The sequence below is a fragment of the Amaranthus tricolor genome, chromosome 17 (assembly GCF_026212465.1).
Source record: "Amaranthus tricolor cultivar Red isolate AtriRed21 chromosome 17, ASM2621246v1, whole genome shotgun sequence".
In the NCBI taxonomy this organism is placed as follows: domain Eukaryota; kingdom Viridiplantae; phylum Streptophyta; class Magnoliopsida; order Caryophyllales; family Amaranthaceae; genus Amaranthus; species Amaranthus tricolor.
The window spans coordinates 8,058,420-8,082,544 of NC_080063.1; the positions used below are offsets into that span (position 1 = coordinate 8,058,420).

At 33.4% G+C, this 24,125-nt stretch overlaps 1 protein-coding gene across 2 annotated transcripts; it reads right to left on the reverse strand.

Annotated features, from left to right (window-relative positions):
* Positions 1-29: 29 nt before the first annotated feature.
* Positions 30-13,562, reverse strand: LOC130804528 (protein LONG AFTER FAR-RED 3). Of its 2 annotated transcripts, none has more exons than XM_057668995.1 (15): positions 13,324-13,562; positions 13,081-13,232; positions 12,298-12,399; positions 10,929-11,001; positions 8,065-8,171; positions 7,855-7,978; positions 6,370-6,564; positions 5,839-5,924; positions 5,639-5,746; positions 4,522-4,617; positions 4,337-4,435; positions 4,155-4,229; positions 3,769-3,900; positions 3,554-3,669; positions 30-544 (listed from the first exon to the last, which is right to left on the reverse strand). In XM_057668995.1, the coding sequence occupies exons 1-15, from the start codon at positions 13,394-13,396 to the stop codon at positions 355-357; spliced, it is 1,728 nt and encodes a 575-aa protein (XP_057524978.1). In that variant the 5' UTR covers positions 13,397-13,562; the 3' UTR covers positions 30-354. The 2 variants fall into 2 exon arrangements, with proteins under 2 accessions (XP_057524978.1, XP_057524979.1); XM_057668996.1 differs by having other exon boundaries at positions 30-554; positions 13,324-13,510.
* Between the last annotated feature and the right edge of the window lie 10,563 nt (positions 13,563-24,125).

Consider the following 24,125-nt stretch of genomic DNA (forward strand, 5'->3'; position numbering starts at 1 on the left):
ATATTGGATTATTGAAAAAAATTTTAAAGGTGGGATTATTGGTAGGTAATAGAAAATAGATTAGATTATTATATAGAAGGAAGAAAATAAGAGGTAACCTGATATAATAGGTCATTTCTTTGAAGGGTCATTGGCAACAAACTGAAAGCAAAGGTTGGATTATTAAAAAAATTTCATGAGATTATTGGCAGGTAATTGAAAATAAATTGAATTATTCACAATAAATTTTCCTATTTTTAACGGTAATTTGTTAAAAAAACATTTTCTTATTAGTATTTATGAATATAGTTTCGAAAACATAGTTTGTAAATCTCATCATTTATGCTATATGCAAATATAAATAAACCTATATTCTCACAAAGCATCTTTAGCTGAATAAGCTTTGATCCCATCAATATAAGTAGCCTCGATCGAAGCAACTGCTTCAGCTGTGAATTGTTCCCATGAATTTGTGGATAGTATGACAAAATCTGCCAATTTCCCTGGAGATAACGACCCTATAATTTTGTCCAGAAAACACGCACGAGCTGCTGAGATTGTGTGCCTGTGAACAGCTAAAAGTTCGTAGTGATGGAAACCAAAAGCTAACAAAAAAATAAATTTGCAAAGGCACAATGAATTAAGGATACTACTTGAAACGACATCGTAGAATTATTAGGTTTTGCTTCTAAAATAAGTAGTATTAGTGTGGTTTAATTCCCTTTATTTTGATTAGTTTAGCCCATCTAATAGAGCAAAACAACAAAGTAATATTGTTCGTTATTATGAGAGTTCAAATTAAGTCGAAATAAAACGGAGTATATGAAGTGTAAACTATAGCACAAACGAGATAACGAGAGTTGAGAGACACTATAAAGCTAGAAGAGAGAAATTTCTCCAAGTAAATGCTTTAAATACCTTTGGTCCAAATTTTAGAGTGGTGAGAACACCTTACAATATGTGACCCATAAAATTAAGTGAGAATGATAAAAACAAAGAGCGGCTTCTAGAAAATTATGTGATTGAGGTGTGCCCTTAAAGCTGAATAACTAGTTTTATTGAATCATCAATAGACCAGTGCTACTAATACGATAAGAATGTTGGGCTTTTCGAAAGGATCATAGTAGGATGATGTAAGTAGCGGAAATGCAAATGATTCGATCAATGATTGAGCATGACTTGAAAGGTAGGATTCGAAACAAAGATATAAAAAAGGGTTTAGTAGTTGCAAATATCGAGGAAAAGATGAAATATAATAGTTTAAGATGGTTTGGACATGTCCAATGAGGCAATGACAGGGTATTAGAGATCGGTAAGGAAGATAAAAAGTTGGAGTTTGGGAGACTTAAAAAGAGGACAAGAAAGACTGAAGATGACCTGGGGGTAGCATTGGAAAACAATATGAAGGATCAAGACTAACAGATTAAGATGGTAGAAAACCCGAATAAATGAAGGATAAGAATCTATATGGACGACCATTGGAACTAATATATGGTTCATGTAGCCGACTCCAATCTTTTGGGATTAAGACTTTCGCATTGTTGTTATAAAGACATTTGTGCATTCATGATGGAACCAAAGATTTTTAAATCTTTGACTGCACAATGTAATGACTTGTTACATAATATAAACTTCTTATTTTCGTCAAATTGCATATGCTTTTTTCTATCAACTATCAAGGGTGCATTGGAAATAAGCTCTTTATTATTACAAGAATGAAGTTGCATAAACCTGACCTCCTAAACCCTGCCTAGGTGGTAGTCTATGAAATAATGTTATATATATATATATATATATATATATATATATATATATATATATATATATATATATATATATATATATACCACATATGTATTCTGGGACGAAAGTAAATTTCCATGATAGTGATACCTATCTATGGTTTCAACTTTGAACTTCGAATGGCAACTTAAGGGTACATACATTTCTAGTGAATGTTATTCCTTCCTGCGGAACAAAGTTCGGAATATTATCAACAAAAAAGAGTATATGGGTAAAATGAGTTCATGGGATGTATGCAATAGGGAAAGATTGGTGGTCCTTCCAACTAAGTGGTGCTGCTAGTTAGGTTCTAAGGCAAATATGCAAGGTGGAAGATTGGCTTGTTGATTCCCGAGTCCAACTGTGGCTTAAAAGGGATTATTCTGTTTCAAATGTTTATAAAAAGATGAATCCTAGTCAATGCCACCTGATTCACAAATCCTTTTGCGAATCACAAATCAAAAGGGGGAATTGTGGTCGGTTTTTGGGATATTTTTGAGCGAATTATGAGTTCAAAAAGTGAATCAGGCGGCAAATTATGTTCGGGTGTTGATCTTCCCTCAGTATCATGGGATGCTATAGTCTGGAATAGGATGAAAACTCCCAAATTAAGATTTCTAATATGTTTGGCTGCTCACCGAACACTCAAAACCAGAGATAGATTAGCTGCTATAACTGTCACTGAAGATAGGACCTGTGTAATCTGTTTGAACCATTATGAATCCCAAGTGCATCTGTTTTCTGACTGCCACTTTGATAATATGGTTCTAAAAGAAATAAACAGTAGAGGATAGCATATGGATAGATAGCCAAAGATAAGCCTAAAATCTAGTTGCGCTAGTCTTGTTTTGTGGGATACTGGGGTTTACCCTTGGTTTTTCCTGTTTTTCTCTTGAGTTAATGGAATCCTTTTCATTTTCCCCTAAAAGAAGTAAAAATTCCAAATCACCATACTTTGTCCGTTTTTAATCTTTACACTTGCAACTGGTATGCTTAAGAAACAGGGCAAGAACAAACCATAATAAGTGCAATCACAGGCAGAATTTGGGGAAAAGAAGTGAATATCATTTCGCAACGGATAAAAAAAATCTTAAGGTTTAAAAAGTAACAAAAGTAGGTTGTGTAAGGAGGTAAGGTAGAGGGCATCTCTCTGATATGCCTATCAAGGATTATCTTGTAGGGTTTTAAAGTTTGATAGTGTGTTTGTATGTGCATACGAAAGATACAGATGATCCCTGTGGTGAAAGCTATCAAAAGTTGTTCAGTATGTTGAGCGGACTCGGCAATAAGAAAAGGCATTAAGCCTGAGAGGTCATGTGTATGAACGCGAGAGAACAACTCAGTATCTTAGTTGCAGAATTGAAGAAGAGAATCGCAGAGGTAATTAACAGTCCAACAACTAACGTTCTTGAATTGGTAGAACTGAAATAGATAGTAATATGAGCTAACCAAGTTAATGAGGTGATGGTAAATGGGAGGAGCAGGGAGGAAAGAAGGCTTTATTACCCTCTTTGGATAAAGCTGTGGAAACCCAACACCGGCCTAAATGAAGTAAAACCCATGCGTTCCTCTCTCTGTTCTAACACCATGGCCTATGCTTGACAGACTACATCCTATGATAGTGCTTCTGGATTTATGTTAATACCGTATGTCTAAAGTTCTTGGAAGCTGTAAGCAGACTTTAAGAATCATTTTCTATACAGCTTTTGAGAATTGGATAAAAGGAAACCCATGGCGAACATAATGAATGAGAAGATTTACATAAATATTAAGGAATACTGATGATACTTACGCATCAAGCGCATCATTGAGTGTGATACATTGAGATGGTATCCACGAAGTCTCCCATGCTGGTGGAATCCTTTTCACTGCTGCTTTAATGGAATTTAAGGGATCAATATCAGCAACCTAAACCACCATAACAGAATCATAGTGGTCAGTGCTTAAAAGGCTAACAAAAACAACGTAAAGTGTCGGGATTCAGGAAGTTCAGATATAAATTCTCACAGGCCAGTCAGAGCCAAAAGCTAAAAGTGAATGGCTTTCTAGAAGTGAACGAAAAAGATACGATCCACTTTCAGCCCGCTGCTTCCCCAATTTTCTTGCTGCGGATATAGCATCGTCTAGAAGGTGCTCGGGCTGCGGATATAGCAATGAAACATGTCAGCAACAATATCAGCAATGTGATGGAGGAGAATTAGCCTATTGTTTTGAACAAACATACTGTCTGTATTTCTACCATAATCTCTCCTTTTCTTGGGAGGACGGTAACTATATTTCCATTAACACATGCAGGTTATGAAAAAAATTTGCATATAGAACTTTATATATAAGAAATGTCTGCTAATAAACAATTTTCAGTAAGTATGGATGAACTCAAACTAATATATAACCTGTACTGAAGCAACCACTCCTTGTTTACCAAACCGAGCAGTTGCACCAGAAGCCAAATGTTGAGCATGCTCAATCTGAAATCACCAATATTCGAAATTCGTGAAACTGTTCAGTTGTACATAAACACATTGCAAATTTGTCCATAATTGTTGCAGCCACCGAGCAGTGATGATTTTCTTACCCTAAATCTTCTGTCCCTTTCTCCATTAATGGAAGCAACTAATTTATATATATCCAAGACTAAGCCATTCGCCTTATCACCAATACAATGGATTGCAACCTGATGTAATCATATGCACTTATAATATTATAATCCTACATATATTGATTTAACGAATGGAAAAAGCTACGGTATCAAGGGACTACCTGCAGCCCAGACTTATCAGAGAGTGTGGTCATGTTGGTTAGATCGTCAAGTTCCGCCACTTGAAGACCAGAGTTCTCAGGATCATCAGCATATGGCTGCATAAGGAAAGTCAAATACTCAACATGGAATCTATTACGTGAAAAAGAGCGTATGGCAATAAAATACATTGCAAGGATGTGAAGATGTCATGGATGTATTCCTAGTCCAACTATCAAGACTCGAGAGCATTGATGATCACACCAGTGTATAGATAAGGACTTAAGATACGGATCCGAGTGTCACACATAATCAAATGGGTACGTTCAAATTACAAATATGTTGGACGTATTCAAAATCCTGAACATGTACACTAGGCAAAACAATCATGGATTAGACATAACAAGTGCGTCATAACATTATTAAACTTAAAACTTAATTAACCAACTTGTGAAATGGGTATAACAGAACTTAATAGTTCCAATACTGTCTTCAAGACAATTCAAAGTTTCAAACAGAAGCACAGTAAAGGGTTCGAGCCTTGCAATCATCAAAGTTCCCTTTTCATAGCTTTAGTAAAGATATATGTACGAGTGACAGAGGATTTCCTATCACAATAAGACTACACCAAGGAGATGCTCTAACTTCTTTCCTTTCCACGGTATATTTTCATGAGCTAACATGATTTAATCATGACCCTAACCTCTTTCCTTTCGTATACCTTTTTTGGGTGATGTTCTTTTTGTTGAAAATATTAGTATAAGTGTCCCTAACAAGTTGGAGTTATGGAGACGAAAGTTAAAGTATCAGAGGTTTAGGTTAGCTGCAGTGAAATGGAGTATATGAACTGAAAAACTGATTCTCAAAGGGAAATAAACAGAAATGTCATGATATTAGAGGATAAGAAGTTACCACCATGTCTTGACTCCATTATCATTAGACAGATTGACCAGGGGTAACTAAAAGGAAACAGTGTAGTTAAGTTGATAAATTCATCAGTTTGTAAGCAGATTTTTGTCAATCCTGTGAATCACCATTTACAAGAATCTCTAAACTAATGCCTAAGCAGAAAGAACTCATGAACTTAAAATGAATGATCTGAAAGTACAAATAAGTAATAACTGCATCTTGCATGCTAACCTCATAAAAGAGAGCACTGTTTGAGCCCAATGATCCATCAAAGAAAGCCTTGACGCCACCAAGGTAAATTCTTTGGCTAACCATATGACCAATCTTTTGCACAAGATCCTGATTAACAGTATAAAAGTAAATGGATTAAAAGGCTTTCTTCACAAGTAAACTGAACAACTAACAAACGAAACTTGTCAAATAGAACATACAGCTAAGCGTGACCAGGTTACAAGAGGAAAAAACAGACAAACTCTGATCAGCATATTCCCGGAACTATCTGCCCACTTGTAGACATCTGCCAAAACAAATGAAATCGAAAAAAAGTTATTAAAAAAATTTGTAAAAACAAGAAAATTGTTGGAAGTACTTTCTCACTATACTGGATGTTTGCATGTTCAGATCAACAAATGAAACAACTCATTCCAAGAAAGAAATTCCTATAACTGCCTTTTTTTTAGGCATTTTACAGTTTCCAAAAATTTTTCCAAGAAAAGACAGTTTCTAATGACAAGTTACTAATTACTAAAATAATAAAAACAAATTTCTTAAGCGAATAGCACGTAAAAAAAAATAGCTCCAAAATGACCAAAGAAACGTTAGTACTCCCTCCGTTCCGTAAAGAATTTCCCTTTTGCCATTTTGGGGTGGTCCATTTGTTGTTCCCATAAGGAGTATTTCCTACGATAACGATTATCAAAATACAGTGCAAAACAAGGTAGCAAATTTCTGTAGTTCAACACCTGTAAAATCCTCCCATGATAATTCTGTTGAAGAACCAGGAACATATCTTCCCATATCAACCACTGTTGTGACCCCTTTGCTCAAAGCATAATTGGTGGCCCTTAGTAATGCTTCCCTCCTTTCCTCAATTGAAGGTTCTGGAATACTGGGAAGCATGAGCTGCCTTGCAGCATCTATCAGCAATCCTGTAGGCTCTGGATATAGAAAATAGCAAGGGAATAAGCACAATAATCATCAATATTCGTACAACATAAGTAATATAGCAACACATTATACCATTAAACAATGACATGGACTATCTAGCTTCTCAAAGATGATATTCTAGACTCCTTAACATAGTGCAAAAAATGCGTTAACGATCGCAATTGCGGTAATGTAATGTCAATGTGGTAACGAGAGTCATGTGGTTATCTTAATGCTTAAATATCCGTCAAAAGCATGAAATATCCCTTGATATGGCCTAAAACGCAGACCTTTACAACGCAAAAAAATATCAGTTCAGTTTTATACTGCGGTCTATGCGATACGGCCTTAAGAACCACCTAATCCATACAGAAATCCAAGAAGACAACTGATCTTAAAATATCCTATCATTCTCTGATACAATATATACAGCATATAGCGAAAAACAAAGCTTGTCTCAGACTTTTGCCGGCCCTTATATAGGGTGGAGCAATCAACTAATTGTAACAACAATGCTTAAAAGTCCTAGCTTCAGGATTGTCTCCAAGTTACAATGCAAAAACAAACGATTCCCTGTCTCATCATTACTGTAAAACACATTACACATGAGATAGCCTCATTTGGCCTCCAAAACTGCTGATGTGATAATTATTGATCATTCCCACACCAACAATCCTAGCAGGCTCAGCAAACTTGTCATTTGAATATTCATGAACACAGATACTTGCATAGGTTAAAAGAAGAGAGAATGTCCCAACATTGATCTTCACCTACACTAATATTACAAACAATGACACAAATAAAATTTCTCTGAAAAATTAAGCCTCTCAGAACCACTAGCAATCTTTGATTCTGCCTACAATTGCCTATTAACAAGTAGTTATATTTTCGAAAGTTAACTGCCGTTCAATTCGTTGCTTCTCCAGAAAAGGTGCATGGAAATTTACAGTTCCCACTTCCCGCTTCCCAGTCAATACATAATACATATATAACCAGTGTAGGAAAAAGAAAACTGACATCTAGATTGGTTTATATTGTTTCTGATTTCAGGAGCCCAAATTCTTGTACAAGCCAACATACATTGACCTGAAAGTAATTCAGCCTTTGATAATGGTAGAAAAGACGTGTGAATTTTAGCATAAAATAGTGATAGTCTATAAGTAAAGTTTGAAACTAATTAGATCATAATCACCAAGTTGTCTGTTAATTTGGCTGAATTTCAAGTACATATTCCCAGATTTTCCTCCATACACTAACCCCTTCCTAGATAAAGATGCATCTTACATTGAAATGAACTTTACCTCCATCGGATGTTCTGCTTATTACACCGCCAGGAGGATCTTTGGTTTCTCGAGTAATTCCAGCCAATTTGAGAGCCAGAGAATTAGCCAAGCCCATATGACCATCCATTCTTGACAACCAAACCTGCAGCAGTTTTGTTTTTAAGCGGCATTTAATGTACTAACTGAAAAGAACCATGTCGATTGTCAAATTTGAGGTTTTGACTTTACAGGATTTTGAGGACTTATATCATCTATCCAATTTGACGTTGGCATTTCTCCTCCCCAAAGGTCATTGTTCCATCCACCACCCAAAATCCAAACACCTTCCTTCTTACCTACGAGTTTTGCAAATAAGAACTTACTGAGAAGAATTTTAAAAAATGCACTAGACAATAGATAGTTATAAGAAACAATGCCAAACCTACACAAAAAAGAAATCGCTCATATATCTTAAAGAAAGAACAAACCTTCTTCAAACTACCTCCCTCTTGATTAATTGTTGTTTTCTATTCATAGATCAGAAATGCAATTTCGGTTGCGGTTGCGGAAGCTATCGCAGTGATGCAGTAACAAGTGTGTTGTATTTGTCAAAACGCCAAAATATGGAAAAACAATGAGATATCCCTTGAACCGACCTAAAAATCTTCCGCAACTCTGATGGGTTTGCATCAATTGTAAATTTCAAAACTTTATGACTTAACCAAAGCAATTTGACGCGGCCTTTTTTTTTGCACAGTGTTTTAGATTTTCTGTTTCACTACTACAATTCTAAATTTTGAGAATACTCAACTACATTTAACCTTTCGAGACTTTGTTGTGCTATATTATCATGTCCCACAAAAAGAAACATTGATTTAAAGCAACTAAGTCAAGGACTAACATCAAAATCTCAATGTGCACAGACATTTAAACCCAAAAATCTATAACCAATTACATGCTTATATACATAAGAAACTTTTATATGATTACTCGAAAGAGAATGATGTTGCGAAAATGTCTATAATAAGCATATAAAGCTAAAGAAAATGAGTTCATAAGTAAAATCAACATGAGTTTGCTACTAATCATGTTGCACACCTATACTTGATTATGTATTGCGCAGGCATAGGATCATACTTTGTATGATAGCATACTTTGGCGCTACATGGAGAAAGTCACAAAAGGTGGATAATCTACAATAAAATAGTCTCAATCGCATGCCCAAATTCTCCCTCAATGGGCCACCACCTATACAAAATAAAAAATTTTGATTTTGGTCACAATTGCGCTAATAGTCTAAGTTATGCGGTAACAAGCCTTAAAACATTGTTATGTTACACCTTTACGATGCAGATAGCTTTGTTTTAGTAGATTTGAATACCTTTACGACTCAACTAAAATGATACAATGTGGCCTTATATTTTTTACTATGCACCTTCCCATAAATAAGTTATGTTTTTATGGTTATTGTTAACAAAGAAGTGTGCTAGTTCTCTTTGGTATGGATAAGATATTTTTAATAGCGATCCTAAACAATCGAACATGTCTAAGAATCCTAATATGATTAATTAGGTGGCTATAAGTACTTGAGAAGCTTTTCATGTCCAAGCTCACACCGACATGGTAAAATAGTGTTATTTCAATCTAGTATGTTGAGTTTTCAATTAATTAGGAATCTAGATCTTTTCATTCCAGTATTTTCGAGTTGAACTTTGCTTGAGCTTGGGGTTGTAATGAGTAGTGGTCCAAGATTGTCCAAATATTGGTGAAGGAGCCTAAACCATGACTAAGGGTCCGAAAGTAATAGATTTGAAGCTCAGGTATGAAGTAACGAGCAAAAAAAAAACTAAAGATAAGTCTAATTTGTTTAACAAGTTAAGATGTTGAGAAAAATAGAGTCTTGAACAAAAGAAGATAGATCTATGAGAAGAACAAAAGAAGATAGATCTATGAGAAGATATAATTTTCATGCAATTAATCATACCCTTAGGCGTGTTAGGATAAAAATATCTTTTGATGGATTGACATAAACACCAAAATATAGAGTTTTAAACAATGTTAGCCTATTTTGAGACCATTGGAACTTGGAAAAGTGATTGAAGTGATTTGGTCATCCCCATCTTAAAACCCTAGTTGAATTTCCTATCTTCCAGGTTTTAGACCTAGTCATAGTAAGCTAATATCTTTTTTATTTATACATGCTCTTCTTTTAGAAAAATAGATCAGAACCGGTATAATTAATACCCCATCATTCGAATATCATAGACAGTAAAGTAAAGGATCAAATTCTTGAGAGCTTTCCTTCTGGTTTGGTATCTATTACACTTTCATGACTCGAAGTGAGAAAGTTGGCTATCCTTGTCAGCCTCTTAAGCAAGTTGATTGTGTTCTTGGAAATTTTAGATGATATTCTTACTTTGTAATGTTTATGTATCAAAGCTAGTCAGCGGTACTTACCAATCTATAAATTATTTTCCCACAAAATTCCATCCCAAAACATCTAAACACAAAAGCCTTCCACAATACCACAAAATCATCCACCTCTACGAACCCTAAACCATTCACCAACCCTAATTAACCAAAGCTTAATGATTGAAATCCTAATTATCAAAACCCTACCTCCCGTTAGACATTTCAAAAATTCTAAGTGTAAAAAAAAAATCCTCATCTTTCTCAAACCTCTAACCCTAAATTGTCCAAAACCATAATCCTAACACCATATATTCACTTGAACCTAAGCCTAAACCTATATCATGTTTATAACGTGTATCACCCCGACCCTGTACGTCCTAGTGCTACATAAATTACCTTTAGTAGACAAACACCTTTTTTTTATTCTAACACCCACAATTATATGTTTGGTTTTCTTCACACCAATAACACTCCCTTCAATCCACTAGAATCATCATAATCATTTAGTGTCCCTTTTTTGCATGTGATTCACTAATCCTCCGAAAGTAAATTTAAGTTATGTTCTACAAATCTACAGTTCCATATGTCAATTCAAATGCACTTTAAAATGCATGGGGTACCAAACACAAAATGAAATCATAAGATACATATATTTTTCAGCTTCATGATATCATATAGCTAGGTTCTTAAAATTAATTTACTTTCGACTGCTTGTTTAATCTTCATTTTAAACTCCTCTGTTGTATTAACACCATGGAGTTCCACTTGCATCATCTGCTTAGCATAAGAAAATAGATATCTAAGAGGATGGATAATTATACTACAAAAAAACAATAAAGAAATGTGTTCTTGGAATTTGTAACATGAAAATAACACACCAGACAACAATATCATCCATAAATGAAATACAAGCCAAAGACATTGGAAATCATGCCTAAAACAATCGAATTCAAACATGACTGTGCTTGTTTTAAACATTCGTTATTTTAATTTTTGATAAAACTAAAAAAGACTTACGCATATGTCATTGCTTAAAAGAAAACCAATACGACCCCCCTTCGCCAAATTAGCTCCCAAGATAATGTAAAATCTTTCAGGAATACATAATCCATGGAAAAACCGTTAAACCTTTGCATTTGATGCCAAAAATATTGTTCTAGAGCCTAGGATGGATTTTATTATGTTAAGGTAAGAAATTTGGAAACTAAATCCTACCCCCTAGCCAATGCAACCCAAGGGAACAATTTTAATAACTATTAGGTAGCTCCTTCCAATAATTAGACATATAGATATTCAACAAGTAAACCCTTACTATAGAGTACAAGATAGTGCATCAACATGGAAATTAAAACAATTAATTTAAATAATAATTGGTTGGTGTATGGTAACCTTCCACAAATGTCTTGCAAATAACTTGCTCCTTCACAGCTATACATGAATAATTTTGGGATCTAAACTTGTAGTTTTCAATACTAGCAACAAATGTGTAATGGATAGTTTTCTCCAATTCAAAGTACTTAACCACATTTGAGTTTCATAATCAAATCGTGTAACTTTCAATGCTAGTTCCCTAACCATACTATTCAAATTTGGACATAATTATATGATGATAGTGGTATGAAAATATTTCTTATCCTAGTTAAAATGTTTTATTCTCACATCACATCTTAATTAATACGTCCACAAATTATATAGAATGACTACAAAAGCACTATATAGCAATTTTTGGCTTGGGTTAGAAGGAATTTGTAATAGATTGGATGCATCAACATTCCATTATATTACTTAAAGACAAACAATAACATGTACTCTCTTTGTTCCTTAAAGTTGTTCCAACACAAAAATATTCAAGAGAATTTTTCTACCGTTATATTAAATAAAAAGATGGAATATCAGTCACTTGAACAATAAACAACATTTCATTACCACAATGTATCGCTTAAGTGGGTAGATTCAAATGTACGCAACTTTACCATTATACTAACAAAAAGGTTCTTTTGTCACCACAAAGCTGAATTATACAAATATAAAAGCAAAATTGGCAAAAAGATGTCCACTGGTTAGACAAACCTGTAATCCTCCATAAAGCAAGTGCAAGTGGGAATCTATAAATCCAGGAACTACAATTTTTCCATCAAGATTCAATTTTTTTGTTTTACTTCCTTTTAAATCCTATAACAAACAAAACCAAATAAAGCATGTTAGTAACTATAAGTCTGTTGTACAGGAAATTAATAAAACCATAGAAGATTCTTTCTGTTTTGATTCCCACAATCTTTTGTTGCTAGTTAAACACAGTAATAACACGATAATAATGCCAAAGCTTACAGGTCGATTGGTTGTCTACTAGTTCCCTTAGAATTTCTATTTCCTAGCAATTGCTTATAAATGTAGTTGTTTGGTTGACAGTATTTAGACGACTATAGGGAAACGGAATACAAAGTGTATGAATTTAACTACCAAGGGTATTCACTAACTCCAAATTTCTATACCAATTGTAAATTCTATTGCTCAACCAAACAAGAAATAACATTTCCTATAAATTTGACCAAGGAAGTAACTTCAAAGAAATTAGAAATTTCGTTTGAAATACACAATTTGTGTCAATCAAACGAGCTCTCAATCCAAACAGTATAGGATCGGCAATAAACATAGTAACAAGCATTAAGAATTCATTTTTCACTGCATAACTAATTGGAATCAAAAGAAAAACCATTCATTTGGTCGAAATTTGAAGCCAAAAGTTCTGATTAGATTCATGTTTGCGAACATGGATTAATGCCCACTTATTAAAATATCTGCAATAACAACCCAGAAATTGAAAGGAAAAAAAGGCAGAAAAAGAAGAGAAACCTTAAAAGAGGAGTAATTGCCAAGACGCAAAATGCGGCCATTTTTAACGGCCATGGAATCAGCAAAAGGAAGAGAAGGGTCGCTAGTGTAAATGAAGGCATTTGTGACTAATAAGTCTGCAAAATCTGCTTCCATAGAAGTATTTGATAACCCTGCAAAAATAAACAACGATTAACATAATAATTCTAGCAAATATGAGTAATTGTACAATTTCGAAAGAAAGATTGGAGAAGGAGCATTAACTGAGAAAAGGAAGAAGAAAAATGGAGAGAATGAAGACCAGTAAAGATGAAAGGAGGAGAGTTTTGCTCATCATAGTTCCCTGCAGGGATAGTGTGTGTATCTCTGTTCGTCGCCCACGCTTTCCAGGTCGTTGTGTTGCACGTTGACTCTATAGAACTATGGATGTAGCGTTTTTACGGTGAGACAAGTCCAACAGACAAGCCTAAATTATAAAAAATGAGTATTATAATTAGATTGTGTCAATTTTGATATCGGACCAAACAATTAAAAGCGACTATTATAAATATGAGAGTTAGAACTATGAGCTAAGATCGAAATGATTCGAAGTACTTGGATGAACGATAACGATTTCAATGAATTAATAAATGTTTGACAGAAAATAAAACTGCAAAAATGACATAATAATTTAAGAAGATTCACCCAATGATGGCTACATCCTTCGTGGTATGTAATTGCTTGTTTATACTATTTCAATGAAGTAAAAAACTCTTACAAATGAAGTATTACAATTGAGTAAGAGATAAAATAAAGGTTATGTGTTTAGGCTTGGAATTTGTGTTTGATGATATTTGGATGAACAAATGAACGCACTATTTATAGAGCTAATCTACAGTAAATGAGTATTACACATAATGACTGATAATAAATACGAATTATAACAGCTTTATGATCTTGAAGAGTCACAGGAACGGATCCCATGCAACCTGGCTGGGGATTGCTCGTTCGAGCCCTCAATGTACTCTTTCGAGCATGAAAATCAAAGACACACTGTGTTGCTGCCTGTAATGTGCTCGTTCGAGCCTTCAATTGCTCGTTTGAGTGTTATTGATCAGAACTTTTTGTCTTCCTCTGAACCATGTGCTCGTTCAAGGCACTTGAGATTCTTCTCTTGCCTTGTTCGAGCACTTTAATGCAGTAGCTAAAAAACTGATGCTTCAAACCATTTAATTCATCATTCATCATCTCATTAACAACCATGTTTAAGCCACTACTTAATTCCTTCATAACTTCATAGAATTAAACCACACTTAAACACCACATTCAATCACACACATTAAGTTACAAACTTAATCACCCATCATAAATTTTACATAGGATCCACATCTCTATGCAACCATATGAATGCATAGACTTCATTAGTGCACTACAACACACCATTCATAACAATCTCTACCTTGACTAGAGTTCATCCAAGTCAAAGCATTCATCAATCCACTTCATCTTACAAGAATATAAACAAGAGTAAAACAACATACACACCTTATATGCCCCAAAGGGCATCACTTCAAGCAAGGAGCTAAACCAACCAAGTCAACACACAAATCAAACTTGGTTGTAGGCAATGACTTTGTCATCATGTCGGCCGGGTTATCTTTAGTATCAATTTTCTTTAAAATCACCCTTTTGTACTCAACTTCATCCCGGATGAAATTATATTTGATATTAATGTGTTTGGACCTTCTATGAAATGTATTTTGATTTCGAGCCAAGTGAATTGCACACTTTTACTATCATAATGCACACTTATCGAACACACATTATTGCACATCTCACCAACTAGACCTTTGAGCCACTTTGCTTCTTTGAATGACTCCGCAACGACTATGTATTCCGCTTCGGTTGTTGAAAGAGCGACCCCATCTTGTAATGATGATTGCCAACTTACCGTCGAACCACCCAATGTGAACACAAATCCACTTCTGGATTTTCTAGCATCAAGATCACCTCCATAGTCCGAGTCACAAACCCGGTTAGCTCACTTTAATCCTTCCCATACATGAGACAAACGTTAGAATTGCATTTCAAATACCTCAATAACCACTTTAGTGCCTCCCAATGTCCTTTTCCCGGATTAGACATATATCTACTTACCAAACTCACCGAATGAGCTATGTCGGGCATACTTCACACTACCAACAGCACTATTGTACGGAATTCTTACCATTTGCTCTTCTTTCACCTTTGTTTGTGGACATAATCTCTTAGACAATTTGAAATGAGAGGCAAGAGGAGTAGACACACCTTTAGCATCATCCATGGAGAAGCGTTGCACAACTTTCTCAATATATTTCCTTTGACTAAGGTATAAGACACCCTTAGCCCGGTCTCTCAAAATCTCCATTCCAAGAATCTTCTTAGCTTTACCAAAATCCTTCATATCAAATTCACTTGAAAGCAACTCTTTCAAGTTCTCCACCTCAAACAAAGAATTACATGCTACTAGCATATCATCAACATATAAGAGCAAATATAACAAAGAACCATGTTCAAGTTTCTTAAGATAAACACAACTATCATAAGAACTTCTAACAAAATTATGTGAAATCATGAAAGAATAAAACATCTTGTACCATTGCCTTGGCGATTGCTTCAACCCATACGATGATCGTTTCAATCTACACACATGACCTTCCTTACTGGCGACCTCAAAACCATCCAGTTGCTTCATAAAACTTTCCTCTTCAAGCTCACCATGAAGAAACATCGTTTTCACATCCAATTGATGCAACTTCTAATCCTCCATCGCCACCAAAGCTAGTAGTGCCCTTATAGAAGAGAGCTTCACGACCGGTGAAAATGCCTCATGAAAATCGAAACCCTCAATTTGAGAGTATCCCTTTGCTACTACCCTTGCTTTGTAGATGGGAGGAACATCACTAGAAGGACCCTCCTTCCTCTTGAATATCCACTTGCAACCAATAATCTTCTTTTTCTTTGGTGCTTCAACGATAGCCCAAGTTTCGTTCTTTGCAAGTGATCCCATCTTTTGCTTCATGGCTATCAACCATTTTCTTGAGTCATTTGAGGCCATAGTCTCCTTGTACGTACTTGGTTCATGCAACCCTTCGACTTCACTAGCAATGTTGAGAGCATATGCAACATAATCACACTCTTCAATGTACCTCCTTGGAGCTACGATCTTCCTCTTTTGCCTTGTTGTGGACAAAGGAGGAAATTTTTATTGAACATCATCATCATTTTCATCTACATCAATATTGGGAGGTTGAACCTGCTCTTGTGCAACAATAGGATCATTTACAAAATTATCAATGGATTATTCTATACTTGATACTAACAAGCTATTTTCATCAAATACAACATCTCTAGAAGTAATTATTATTTTAGACTCATTACACCACACCCTTTACCCGTTTACACCTACTCCATATCCCAAAAAAATGTATTTTCTAGCCCTAGGTTATAACTTTTCATCATTTACATGAATATTAGCCGGACAACCAAAGACTCTAAGACTAGAATAATTTACCGAAGTGTTGTACCACACTTCTTGTGGTGATTTGAATTTCAAGGCTGTATGAGGTGAGTGATTGATAAAGTAGCATGTCGTAGCCACCGCTTCGGCCCAAAATTGCTTCCCCAATTTGGCTTGGTTTAGCATACACCGAGCCCTTTCCAACAATGTTTTGTTCATCCTCTCCGCAACACCATTTTGTTGAGGACGCCCTATTTCTTCCATGTGACCAAGTCTCAAGTGCCAAAGTTTTGTTTCATAATCGGACATTGTGTTTGTGGAAATATTCGCCGAGCCGGAGATAGTTGAACCTTCAAGAGCATACAAAGTCCCATTCATCTTCCCCTTCATCACCACAAGTGATCGTTTACCGACCTTCATAACTCCACCTTCAAAAGTGATTCTACACTCGATCTTATCAAGTGTACCCAAAGATATGAGATTCTTTTTCAAACCCGGAACATACCTCACATCGGTCAAGGTTCTCACCATTCCATTAAACATTCTCATTTTCACACTCCCAACTCCAACTGCCTTACATGTTGTGTTGTTCCCCATGGTCACATTTCCCCGTCAACACATTCAAATGTTTGGAAGAAAGTTTTGCTGGGAGTCATGTGGAATGTGCATCCCGAGTTAAGAATCCTAAATTCGAAAAACTGAGTGTTATAATTAATTTAGATTGTGTCAATTTTGATATCGGACCAAATAATTAAAAGCGAATATTTTAAGTATAAAAGTGACTATTTTTATTGATTTAGATAGACTATTTAGTTAATAACCGTCTTAAGGGAAAATTTGGAATATTACTCCATGTTATAGCTAATGACCAAAATTAGATAAATTACTCTTATTTTGGACGGTCTTACTGTGAGATATTTGTTAATAGGAAAATTATTATAAATAAATCAACTTATTCACGATCTGAGATAAATCAATTTATTGTTTATTTTTAAATAAACCAACCTCATTTATTTAATTGCTCAGAATATACCCTTGTGACCTACAAACCGATTATGTAGGTAATTTTAGTAAAAGTTAACTCAATTTACTTTCTCCGGCCTTTAATTGAAAATTAATGCCTATACTTGATTAACAACAAATTGAAGAGAAGAAAGTCATAATCAACTACCTAATTCTGCAAGAAATTCATTCGTTAACGAAAATGGTAAATATTCCTTTACACCAAGTTTTTGTTTTCATTATTTTCGTAGGTGTTCATTATCTTTCACATTTAACTGATTTTACTTTTTATGTTTTTTCTTTTCTAAATTCATGTTCAATTGATTGCTTTTAGATCCTTGCATTTGATGGTTTTACATTAAAATGGTGGTATGATGGTGTTTTCAAAAGAAAAGGAGTTGAGTTATCTTTAAATTACATACGTGGAAATTGTAAGACTATGAATGTTGGTCCAAATTGAAGATGGAGGATTGAAAATGGCAAGAGGCAAGAAAGCTTTTGAAATAGTTAACAATGGTGATGAATGTCTTTTAAATGTGAAAAATCGAATAAAATAAAGAAACATAATCTATAGTAACCTGTACAAACATTACCTATAGTAATCGGTTATGTACCGACAAGTTATGTTCTGAGCAACTAAATACATGAGGTTGGTTCATTAAAAACTAAACGATAGCGTAACATAGGTGATTACCAGAGCCAGTGGTCCTTATTTTCGACGCTTTATGTTCTCAAATTCGTTGAGAAATTGCTTGAAGTTAGAAGTTATTCGTGAGAGTTTGGGTAGATATGGGATACGTGCATATTACATATTCATGCATAATGATTATCATTGCACGTGCATAGATAAATATATAGTTTGTTTAGCTTGTTACGAGACTCATTCTCATGTGTGTTATTATTATAATTAAAAGTCCTGATGGTGGTTTGGATGATGATATGATTTAACAAATCAGTAGATTTGAATTATGTATTATCAAGAAATAATGAAATTTTTGAGTATTTGGTTCAACTCATGAGTTGTATTATAAGTAGCCATTATGGAGATATGAAGTATGAATGATGAAATTCTAGAGAAGTTGGTTGCATCGAGAACTTTCTCTTGCTTGTTATGATGATATGAAATTTAGTCTTATATGTCTGAATATTTGTTCATGTTAATTGTTTTCATAAAGCTTACGAGTTTTGATATTGATTCTATACATGAACCCACTGTTTATTTACCTGCTTGAGCATTTCATTTGTCAAGTGCATTCGTTCATCATAACATAGAAGGTGGTGATCATAATTCTCTTGAATATGGTTACTAATTGTGCAAGTATGATCATAAGTAGTTTGAACCAGAATAAGGACAAGAGCTGAAGTGTAATAAGAATTCGATCTATTGTAAATGAAAGAAAAGGGGTCTTGTCTGCGATACCTTGTAAATAAAGTTTTAATCACAAGTTGATGATAATAGTGCGGTCATAGCTAAAGTACAGATGCGTTAAAACCTAAATATTAAGGAGAAGTTCGAGAGCACGTTAAGAGTTTATAGTTTGAGAATTCAACCCCCAATTTCAAGCCATGATCTATAAGAGTATTATTGATATATTCTTTATATAATGATGAGTTGAAGTTAAGAGACTGTTTTCAACATCTCTAAGTGTTTAAAGATAATGCTATATTAGTTGAACCAAATTATCACATTCGTATTGTTGTTCAAACTAGAATCACCTTAATATATTCATTTGAAGTTATAATTCTTACTAGAATCACCTTTGTAATTAGCTATAGTAACATTGGTGTTGATTTTAAGTGTGGCATAATCGTGTCTACCAATAAACGTTTTCAATCTCATACGGTGATTGAGACTGATGCTTTAAATTGGTTAATGTAATATATATATTTGTTAGTTCTAAGCCCAACATCTTATGCTTGTAGTGAGACCTTAAGAATCAGTTGAGAGTAAAAACTATAGTCAACCTACTAGCATGAGCTAATCACTTTATATATATTTTGATGAATTATATACTATAAGTGTCCCCTGTCATTGATTTTGATTTTTATAAGCATCTAACTCTCATCATAATGAGTATAGTATTTCATGTTTGTCGAGTGATAACGACCTTTAAATCACTATTTGTTGTTAAAAAAAAAAATAAAAAAAATAAAAAAAAAAAGTTGAAGTGGTTCTTTGGATAAAATATGGGTGATTTTTTTTTTCCTTCATAAAGACACATGAGTTTGAGTATCAAAGGAGAAAATATTATTCACAAGTCCTTTGAGTTTTGTATTTTGTTGAGACATGATATATCATTCATATATAAGTCGGTAACTTTATATTAAAGTGGATAGTTAAAGAATAATCATCATAAACAAATTTGCATATTAAGGGCCTAAGGATTGATTCGAGGGAGCACTATTGAGTTAAGACTGATAATTTTGTGTTATTAAATGCTTATATGGAGTGATGAATGTTTTAATCGGATGATAATGTGAAGAAGAATCGTGACGGTTTTAAAGCGTTAGCTAGATAGAATGATATTTGAAATTAAAAAGGAATCATTGATATTATAATTTGTTTTCTCATGGCCTTCTGGGCAGTTACAAGACATAAGGATAAAATAATCTGATGATGAGGTGGAATGAGCGTCTTTGTGCACATAAGATACAGTTAAATGTTTTAAGTATTTTAGAGTATCTCATTGATCACCAATTTAATAGCCCTGCTAGTGTATTGAAATGATAAGACTTAGATGAGATTCCAAATGAAGCTGACTTTACATAGGATATTGTTTTAATAATGATTGATGTGATACGTGGTAAATTAAATTAGAGAGTTACTAAAAATAATGTGGTCCTAATAAAAGTCAAGAGGTGTTTTAAAATCTTAACATTGAAAAAACAACAATGAGTATGCGAATAGTTATAATTTGAGGGATGAATTGAGATAATGGATTATGTCTTAAACGATTATTATACAAAATCATTATTATGCGATAAATAGAGTTAAATAGTATTAGCACTTGTGTTAAGAAGAGTTTTAATTTGATGTTACTAAATCATTGGATCGTAATAAGCATTTGATGAAAAGAGTTTTGAAATTCTGACGTGTTTTAATACAAACGATTATGTTATAGTTGTTAGTTCTAAGTTTCGCATCTTAGGTCAAAGGGTTATTGAATCTCATCACTTGTTTGCGAAGGAATAATTGTAATGCATAATTTCAAGTGTTGTGTTATTTTGTTAGCTTTGTGTTGTTGTACTTTAGTATAGTGTTAGGATTGTTAATGTAACAGTCATATTGTTGCAATAACGGTCTTATAGTTAGTTAGAGGTAGTGTTGTGATGGAAATTTTATAATGTAGATTGGATATTGTGAAATTAGTGTTGGTATCACAACTTTATGAAACTGTATGTACATGACTGCTTAGCTATTGATATTTGAAATTGTGGTGATGTAGGTGTGTTCATCAGTTATTTTTTATCTTGCATTTTTTTTATGTATACATAAAATGTCATCTTTGTTGATCATCACTGTTATTATTACCCTATTAGTACCATTAGTACCGTTGTTATATATGTACATGATGCATTACTTTAGTCATATATGAGTTCGTGATCTTAATTGATATAAATTCTTTTCCTTTTCTTTTATGTAACACCCGAATTTCCTCCCGTCCTTTACGGTTTTGGTTTCGAACAAGGGGTCGGAAATTCAGGGGTGTTACAGATAGGTTGGTTTATTTTGAGTGGATAGGGTGGTTTATTTTTAGAGGATTATCTATAATAATTTTCCCTTTCTTAATTAGGCTAAATAGTCCAATTAATTTAATTACAAAATCCAATTTAGTACTTAAAATACTCATGTTTAGTTGTTTTAAGATTAATTATATAAGTAGTGTAATATTGACATTGTAAGCTTTTCAAGTCTTTGGTAACTTTGGATTCTTTGTTAGAAGCAACCTTATGGCATTAAATGTTGGATTTCAAGATTAAGATCTTAGTTGAGTTACAGTCTTTGGAGGATGTGTAATAAGTCATAGATTGAGCTCATATAATTCAGGAGACGACTTCGTCGAGAAGCCCTTCAAGATGATAGTTGCTCACCAGACTTTACTCCTTGAAGCAACGTTGTTGGGGAGTAGTTTCAGTCCTTTAAAAAAGAGTCTGGCTATATTACATTCTTGAAAATTATCTTTATTAAAGCTCTTTTGAAATTAAAAAGTTATTGAAATGAAGTTTGTTAATACTGTTGATTAATATGTTGTGATATGTCATATAAGTAAATGAATCATGATTGGGGGATAGACATTGATAATGGAGTAGAGGGATTCTTTGTCCTCTACTTTTTGTTTTGAGGACGGGTTATCATTGAAAATTTTGACTAGCATTGCTCGAAAGATAGACATAGCCTTAGAGTTATAGACTTCTTATCTAACTAGATTACTAGTGCACACGAAGATTTAGGTCTGACGTTTGTTTTAAGTCTCTTGTGTTTTCAAACTATATCTCTTTGGATTTTCTTTTCTTAACTTTATGTTTCATTTTGGATTACTTCTCCTCATTTAGTTTAGTCAGACCCCTATTGCTTCCTATCTTTTGGATCGCCCGCATATCGGTATAATCGGGATGAAAAAGAAAACTGAGGTGATTAAAGCACATTTAGAGGATCATTGGTTTGAGTTTGTTTAGTTGTTTTAGAGGCCATGAAGGCTCCAGTGATACTATGTATTAGTTTAGGTTATGCTGATCCATTTGGACCTAGATAGTTTCTTATTAGGATTTTGGACTTTGGTATATATTTTTGACTTGAGATTAGTTACTATAGTTTTGTTTTAGACTTGAGACCCCCTTTTATGAGTTAAGTTTGAGATTTAATTTCCTTTGGGTAAGTAAATCCCATGATGGCTTAACTTACTTAGTCAATAAGGAAGACAGGTTGTTACTGAAAAGGTAAAATTTTTATACTTTATCTAAAAATTTAATGGTCATAATAACAATTTTGAAAAATAAACTAGTTTTTTTAAGAAGAATGAAGTGATTGGTTATAGATAGAAGAGGAGAGAGATGATGAAAGTAGAACATGTGGAAGGCAGAAAATGGAAAAGAATTAAATGACGAAAGAAAATAAAAACGCTTAAAACTTAAGGAGGAGAGATAGCTTTTTGTAAAAAAATTATTAGATTCAAATATGTAACCCATATTAGTTTGACACATGCAAGTGATAAATAGAATATAATGATGCCCTGCCATGTGGATGTCTGCCAAGTCATGATGTGTATGTCATTACTTATACTAGATTTTGCGGTTTAAGTAACTCGTAAGTACCTTAAAATAAACTCCAACGTTAAAAACTCAAAATAGCCGCAATTATTATAAGATTCTTCTCAATCATTTATGCTCGAAAAAAGGAAGAAATATATCTATATCTATTAAAAATTATGATTTTTAGTATAAAAAATCTCACATTATGTTTGTCATTGGCGACAACAATTTGACCTCTTTTCGAATTTCGCACTTCTAAATTGGAAATTTTTTTATCTTTATAATAAAGAAAAGCATTTGAGATTTGATTTTTGATTATCATTAAAAACAAAAATTTAGGCTCTGTTCGATTTTCGTTCACTTAACTTGTGAGAATTTTTCATCCCTAAAATAAAAGAAAAACATTGTTGAATTGATTTTTGATTTCCATAAAAAATGAATGGAGCTCAAATTTTCTTCGAGATTTTTGTATCAACATCAAGTTATTTAATTATACATTATTTTTTTTTCTTTTCTAACATTGACCTATTTTTTTTAAGTAGGGGGCAAACTAAGAGAATGAAAAAGAGCAATAAAAATCAAACACACATATATATATTCTTTAAAAAGTGACATTTTATTCAACTAAAACAAGGGTCGATTCCCTTTTCTTTTCTAAGATTTACAATTTGCGATTATAATAATGATATCATTATTTATATTTTTTTTATCGAAAACTTTAAAGGATTATACTTATAATTAGACAAGATTATGTGATCACGTAGAATACAACTATAGCAATTGTAATTCATTTATCAATTTTCAAGCAACAATCAAACAAGTTAGATCTTTTTCAAGCAAATAATTTTGGATTGTTGTAGGTGATTTGTTAAATAATTCGAATATTCAATCTAAATATTTAAATATTAAAATTTTTCAAAAACCTATAATATTCATACTAAAATTAAATCGATAATATTTAATTTTTCTAATCAATTAAAATTCGATATTCAATTTTACCCGCCATTACATTCTAACATAAACCATAATAATGCGACAAAAATAGCAAGTATTAGTTTTATCAAACAAAGCAAAGCTAAATATTTAGTCATGGGAAGGAGCCAAAGTAAGCAATCGTATTCACTAAATGAATCCTATCAAGTAAAGAAGTCCAACAATATTAATCCGTTGAGGCGGTGATACCTTTCCATCAAAATCCACTATTTTTTTGATTTATTTTTCATATATTACTCCTCTTAAAAATCCAAAGAACCTCTATAATATCTAGTAAGTGGAGGAAAAGAACCAATTTAATAAAAAGTCCAGTTGAAATTATATAATATTTAAATGAAAAATA